Consider the following 7,589-nt stretch of genomic DNA (forward strand, 5'->3'; position numbering starts at 1 on the left):
CTCCAGCTGCAGGACCGCCGAGCCCGAGGTGACCAGGTAACCCTCGGATGTGTCGCACAGCGTCATTTGACTGTCGCTGCCCTTCATCAGCTCCAGACACACCTGTGATCACACAAACACTCAGGTAGAAGACAAATAGAGTTTTATGGCTCTCTTGTGATGAGTAGTATTTATAGATCCTGTAAATACATCATGTTATTCATGTAAAAGGTAAATAAATAAAGCAGTAGTAAAGTATTAAGAATACAAATGGAAGGAGAAGCACGTCACTATCATACGGGAACACGTTTGTGGTTTTCAAGACAAAATGAGATCAACAGATGAGCTTTGTGAGACTCACTCGGCTCTTTGCTGAAATGTGATAACTGAAGAAGTAGATTCCTCCGACGACGCAGGTGAACGTCCCGTTTGTCAGCGACTCTCCCTGAAACCGTTCCTCCAGCTCCGGCAAAATCTGTCTGTTCACACAAACAGGTTTATCTTTTACTTGTTTTAACGTCTCTTCTACCTCCATCAACGTTTTGAGAACTTTGAAATGCAAATCTTATGACATGTTGTGTCTCCAGGACTCAAACACACGTTTCCGTAAGACACTGGTCAATTTGAGATTTTGGGCTTCTGTCAGACTAGAATCCAAAATACATATTTAGATGTTTATTTTACTAACTTTGTCTATTTGTGTCTGTTGATTTCTCATAAATTCAACAAAGGTTAGCATCTGATAAAGCCTCATTTGCATATTTAAACATAAAAATGGATAAAACCTATAATACAGAGAATGATTGTAATGAACTGGGAAGTTTCATGATGAAACCTATTGGTGATTTGTGTTTGCCCTGTACATCTGTAGTCTCCTTTAATGTATCCAAAAGAGGTTTTTTCCTGCCTTTAATTGTTGCTTATTTAGTCGTACATTTTTAATACTGCAAATATTCTTAAGATTTTAGGTTTTCAGGGTTTTAATGGTGGCGGTTTTAACCGTCACGCCGGCCTCATCATCTTGTTTCAACAGGAAATGAAACATTGACTCTCTGAGACTTTAAACCTTCGCAGCACTGACCGGTTGAAGTTGATGACCGTGTCGACCTCTGGTATGTGTGACATCACCCGTTTGTAGGAGAAGAAGGGTTTCTCTTGGTTGGAAGGGTTGAAGGGTCTCCCCTTTTCCCCCCTGAGGCCTGGATCACCGGGAGGCCCCGTAAGACCCACGTCCCCCTTTAGACCAGGCCGTCCTGGGGGGCCCTCCAGACCGAGGAGCCCCTTCTGGCCCCTGACGGGCTGCTCTGCCTCACCTGCTCGTACAGACAAGGTATCACAAGGTTGTTACTGTGAACTGACACTAAAGCTACATCCACACTGATACGCTTTGTTTTAAAACACGAAACCTTTGTTCATCAGCATCGACACTACGGAGACTTGTAAAGATGATGCGTTACAAGCAGCACCAATGGTATGAAATGTTACACACTTCCTGTCTCCTAAGTGGTCTAATGTATCTTATTTAGCTAACATCAGGTACACAGCTAACAAACATGTTTCGCATTACAAATATTAGTCAGGTAGGGCGTTTGCAAATGTTAGTTGATGTTAACTTAAAATTAAAGTTCCTTTGCTAAATTAAACAAATATGTGTTAAATGAATTAAACTTCAATAATTTGTTTGTCGACAAGTTGTTAAAATAACTTTATACAGTGAGAGTTAGAAAAGAAAAACATGTGACCAGCTCACCGGGGTCTCCCTTCTGTCCTGCCGGACCGTCCTGGCCGTTGGGCCCATGGGTGCCTGGTATCCCAGGGATCCCGTGGGTTCCCCCGCAGGACTGTGTGACGACTGGGGTGATGTGAACCAAGAGCAGAAACACTGCAGTACTGCAGCTCAGCCACTGGGGGGCCTGAGTGAACACACACACACAAACTTGTTTTTGTCACTTAGGAGGACTTACTTAAATCTTTAGGGGACATATGATGAAAACTCACTTTTTCAGTACTTGTGTTCATACAAAGTACGAGAAAAATAATGTGTTTTTAACATTAAAGGATGTAAACATAGTATAGTAGTAACCGTAAATTGCACGTTTAAACCCAAACCCTAAATATGACCTCAACTAAACACCAAGTCTTAACCCTAAGATGTATACACGACATACAAACAATCGCGCGCACGGCTCGGCGATGGGGCGCGCGCTGTTGAGTTCTCTCCTCTCTCTGACCTAGAGAGAGAGATGGGCGCGAGAGGGAGCGCGAGAGGGAGAGAGCGAGCGAGCGAGAGAGAGCGGGAGCAGGGGGAGCTGAGAGAGAGAGAGAGAGAGCGAAGCAGAGAGAGGGAGAGCGAGAGCGAGAGACGCGCGGGAGAGCGATAGCGGCGAGCGAGGGGGGATATGAGAGCGAGCGCGGTCCGTCTATCTTGTCTCTCTCTCGTAGCGCGCGGGTCCAGCTTGCTCTCGCTCTCACAGATGCATATACGAGCGGTGTCTCTATGGTCTCTCGCTCAGATCTAGGGAGAGCTCAGCATGGGCGCTCGGTCGCGGAGAGAGATGTCTCTCTGCGCTCTGGCAGAGAAAGAGAGAGCGAGAGAGCAAGAGAGGAGAGATAGAGGGACGCAGAGGGCGAGACGAGGGAGAGAGAGAGCGCGGATGGAGGAGCGAGCTGGCGAGAGCTCTGGCGAGTCGCGAGGAGGGATAGCGAGAGGGAGAGCGAGAAAGAGAGCGATAGACGAGAGAAAGAGAGAGACGAGAGACAGCAACTACAACCTCGCCTCTCCCTATCCTCTAACAGAGAGATCTACTCTCTTTCTACTCATCTCCGCCTATCGAGATCTCTCCCCCTCTCTCTCTCCCTGCATCCACCTCACACATGATCCAGCATCATCCATCTCTCCGGATGCGATGCCCCGCACTCAGCCGTCTTGATTCCCGCCTGGTCGCGGCATCATCACCAGGTAAGACCCCGCGCTGTCATCCCGATCACTTTACGCAAAAACCTCCGATCGACGCTGTCCGCGATGTTTATTCGGATTTGGTTCAGGGAGGTGGGGGGAGCGGGAGCGGGGTGGATGTTGCCTGGCTGCCTGGATACCGAATCCATCCCCGGTGTTTCCCTCCGGAGAGAAATCGACACTTGTGTTGCTTGATTGCGTAAATACCCTCAGATCAAGATGCTCCATGGACTCGGACTCTCCCTCCTCTCTGTCCGTGTTATCTGCCGTCAGATCGGGATAATGAATAACATGCCAGTCGGTGTGGTGCTTATCAGCCCTAGTTGATATTATCTCTCCCACACACACACACACACACACACACACACACACACACACACACACAGATGGAGGTTTTGGTCCAGGTTTTTGGCTGCTAGGCGCATCACAAGGTCACGGTGGTGGCGGTGACGGCCGGACACCTTGCCGGTGGGCACTCGATGTGCTGATGGATGGTATCTGTGTCAGTGGGCTACTTTAGCCTGGAGCTCCCCGGAGATCAACCGGCAGTAGAAACATACAAATGTGTTCCGGCAGGATAAATTAAAAAATCAAACACAGATGACACCTCTCATGGGTGAAATGACACCTCATGCTTGATTACATCATATGGTAAAGGCATATTATAGTATTGTAGCTATCATCCTGCTTTTTAATATTCACGCAGGCTTCTGATAACAGTATTTTAGCCTATAATAACCGGGTGTGAAATCACAGATAGGCGCCTGAAATGCGCATGAACAAGGTTCACACCCAGAGCTCAGAGGTGTTAACATGCACTGTGAGTTCATTCTCTGGGAAATAATGTTAACAAAATAATAATAATAATAATAATAATAATAATAATAATAATAATAATAATGCATTTTTGAAGTAGTCCTCATGCAAAACTGTCATATTCAAAATGGTGTATGTATCGTATATACACATTGTATTAGAATATTATTAGAAGCTTGTCATTTAGTGTCATTGCAGTTGATTGTTGCTGTACACACTTACATTACACCATTCAGCTGCTATCAGACTCAACAGTACTGGAAATCATGGAGCATTAATAATTAATTACCTCACTATTTATTATTTATATATGTTTCCCTCCTATTTTTCTATAATAGTCTATTATAATACACTTTATAGTATATTATAGCATACACGTATACTATTTGATATGCTTTACTGTTCTATGTTCTACAGTATATATTATGCTTTACTATATGTTGCCACATTTTACCTCGTACTTTAATCTCATCCCATACTATATGATTATATATATATACTACTATGTACTTTTCCATTTTCATTTCATTCATTTTTTTGTCATTTTGACATAAAATAACTCACTATATTGATCACCACATGTCCCTGAAGGAATGTTATTTCAGGCTTAAACGTAATATAACTTTATGATTTCTTTTTATTCAGTGAGGATAGTGCACAGCGGAGGGATGGCGGAGGGATGAGCACATCCAGCACATTTCGATGGAGTCTTCTTTCAACGCTGTAGAGCTCCGGGAGCTGCGGGGCGGAGGAAGCCGGGGAGGCGTCGCTCCGACGCCGGCCACAGTGGCCTGCGCCGCCCGGGGCTTCGAGAACGCCTCCTACCTGCAGGACGAGGAGCACGAGGACCGCCAGCAGGGGGCGACTGTGCCGGCGGGTTGTCCGCCGTCAACTTCAGGCAACAGCAAGGTCCGTGTAGTCTCGTTATTCAGCCGTTGGTTTTTAAATGTAACGCGCGCGCTCCAGCGAAGAAGAAGAGCAGGGCGGGCTGAAGAGGCTAGCTAGCAACGCAGCTAACGTTAGCAGCTAACTAGCAACCTTAAAATAACCCGGTGTTTAATAAGTCAATAGCTAGTTATTTACGTAACAAGTGTACACTTTGGAAAGGTGTTTTTATTGAATTTGAGTTGTGACATTGATTATAATGTATTTTATCATTGTGTAAAGAACTTTAGTGAACATAAGAGTTTCAAGTGCAGACATAAATATAGGCCTAACCTACAATATAAGAATGTAAAATACAAACAAGTAAACATACAGTACAGTATACATCATATCGTATAGCTGCTGTGAAATGCTAGGTTTAGTATTGTACAATACCAGGTTTTATACATTAGGTTGTATGTTCTTTATACTTTGACAATTTGGCTAAAATGCATTTTATTGAATCACAATTGCTGTATCATGACATGTACTGCATCGCCAGATTCTTGCCAATACACAGTCCTACCTTCAATTTAAAATGTATAAACAAAACAATGTTCATCAGTATTGGCTGTTTTTCAACATCGCAATAGAAACTATATAGAAAAATATATGTGATAAGACATTTTATATCGTTTTGAAGCTTTATAAAGTCATATCGCGCTGACCTAATTTTAAAGATGACTTATTTTTTGTCGTTCTCTTCAATGTCTTCATCAATATTTGGGTTTATTTGGTCATATGATGCTCCCGTTTATCTTCTTTACTTTGTGTGTTTTCTTCCAGGAGGAGCAGCATCAGGAGATCTCTCCACAGTCGTACGATGAGGAGGAAGGACTTGGAGGGCAGGAGAACGGACAGGACTTCACCGAGTTCCACCCCGCCGACGACCACTCTGCAGACTACGGCTTCATCTTCGCCCTGGTGTTCCTGGTGAGCGGGATCGTCCTGGTGATCATCGCCTACACCATCCCCCGAGAGGCCAAGGTCGACCCGGACTCCGTGTCGGCCCGCCAAATGGAGAAGCTGGAGATGTACTACGCCCAGCTGGGTTCCCATCTGGACAAGTGCATCATTGCGGGCCTGGGCCTGCTGACTCTGGGGGGGATGTTCCTGTCCGTGCTGCTCATGGTGTCCATCTGCCGGGGCGAGATGTACCGACGCAGGGCGGCGTTTGTTCGACCCAAGAGGACTTACGGCTCCATCAACATGAGGATGAAGCAGCTGGCGACAGGAGAGGCAGGAGGAGGCAGCGAGGGCGGAGACGGAGGTGAGGGGTTTTTGGTGGAACATGCAGAGACACGGATTAACACACAGCCAGGTCCGAGCCGGGACTCCAAATCAGAACCAGGACCAAGCAATCCTCCTCCTCCTGCTGCTTTGTCCTCTTCTTCTTCTTCTTCAGCTGCTGCACATGGAGTCAACTAGCTGTCCTGACCTCTGCAACCTGCAGTTGCAAAACGGGGATGCAAAATAGTGCAGGTCCCCCGTATTTGTGCTGACAGGGGAATCCCATGTTGAGCATAAGGCTGGAGCGACCCAGCTTTAACCCAGCATGAACAAGTTTCTGGGATATTTATTCTAAGCATCATAAAGGATGTATTACTTAACAAAAGAGGGCTCGATCCGGTAGAAGACGAGAGGTAAGCCTATGTTAGTGTGGAAAAGAGCACATTTGGAGGTGAATGGTTGTATATCAAAAAGTTCCAATATAAATCCTAATATGTTATCCAGAGTTTTACAGTAAAAAAGCACATGGTGTCCCACTGCCCTGGAGGTTCACTGCAAAAATGACGAATAACACTTTATTTATGAAGTCCACAGTTGATCCTCATCTATCAGGCGACCAAAAATATGTTCAACCTTTAACCCTCGCCATACTTTAAACCCCAATCACAACTAATAACATCTGACTTGTCACGCTGCTGTGAACATTACAGTCATTTGACAGGAACGTGTTATTACTGGACTATCTTAACTGAAGTATTATGGAAAGTGTGATGCTAGCTCTCGAACATATAAACAGAGGCAACATTTTTACACCCAACACCAACATCAGACAATAACAGTAAAAAAGATAAAGCATTAAATAATCTTAAAACTGTGTCAACACTCACTCTCAACCAAATAACCAAATAAAAGGCTAAAAGGATCATTTAAACCTGCATTGAGTAATATATTTGATTAGTTAAAAGGACTGTGATTAATGAGTCTCATTAAAGCTTTTAGTTCATTGTTGTGGTTCTCTGGTTGCACACACACTTGATGGCTTCACATCTGTAAAAGGTTCTCATTTGGTTCTCGCTGCAGACCTTTCTTTGTAATATTGTGACTTTTATTCCCCATAATATTACAGCTTTATTCTCATATTATTAGGACTTTAATCTCTAAATATTAGGACTTTTCCCCCTGGAAAGTATTGGATATTATTCAAATTATTAGAATATTATCTCAATATCTTTCCCTAACCGGTGGTTAAAAATGTCTTAATGCAGCTTTAATCTTGTTAAAATATTCAGCTGATGATCGGAGTGCAACAGATTAATCTTTAATTCACCAACTTTATAAGAAATGCATTAAAATACAGAGAGAGGAGGTGAGTCACTGCTGAGAGGGGGGCACATATTACCCAGAAGGCATTGCACCAGCAGCCCTGAGCTCTTTATACCTGATTAGTTAGTCATCCATCATCTTTGTCTTTTTTCTTTAGGACCTTTGTCTTTTTCTTTAGGACCTTTGTGTTTTTTCCTCCCCAAAAACAACAACATTAGAGATGTTTTATTGTCTCTGCTTCATGATTTTATCACAATGAAAGAAAAAAGCTTATTTAGATTGAATTGAATCAAACATTACCATGAAATAGTTACAACCCAGATCTCCAAAGCATCATCTCACATATCCAATGTCTCCTGCT

The 7,589-nt window shown here is 43.9% G+C and overlaps 2 protein-coding genes across 2 annotated transcripts; one reads left to right on the forward strand and one right to left on the reverse strand.

Annotated features, from left to right (window-relative positions):
- Window positions 1–3: 3 nt before the first annotated feature.
- Window positions 4–3,084, reverse strand: LOC115005887 (complement C1q subcomponent subunit B-like; the record flags this gene model as incomplete). The annotated part of the gene is made up of 5 exons (XM_029427858.1): window positions 2,973–3,084; window positions 1,730–1,915; window positions 1,061–1,292; window positions 341–458; window positions 4–102 (listed from the first exon to the last, which is right to left on the reverse strand). Coding segments are annotated over exons 1-5 (747 nt in total), but the record flags the coding sequence as incomplete, so codon positions are not given.
- tmem74b (transmembrane protein 74B) lies at window positions 2,814–7,343 on the forward strand. The gene is made up of 3 exons (XM_029427859.1): window positions 2,814–2,938; window positions 4,397–4,660; window positions 5,462–7,343. The coding sequence occupies exons 2-3, from the start codon at window positions 4,454–4,456 to the stop codon at window positions 6,101–6,103; spliced, it is 849 nt and encodes a 282-aa protein (XP_029283719.1). The 5' UTR covers window positions 2,814–2,938; window positions 4,397–4,453; the 3' UTR covers window positions 6,104–7,343.
- Window positions 7,344–7,589: the final 246 nt, after the last annotated feature.

This window comes from Cottoperca gobio, unplaced genomic scaffold, assembly GCF_900634415.1.
Source record: "Cottoperca gobio unplaced genomic scaffold, fCotGob3.1 fCotGob3_386arrow_ctg1, whole genome shotgun sequence".
Classification (NCBI taxonomy): domain Eukaryota; kingdom Metazoa; phylum Chordata; class Actinopteri; order Perciformes; family Bovichtidae; genus Cottoperca; species Cottoperca gobio.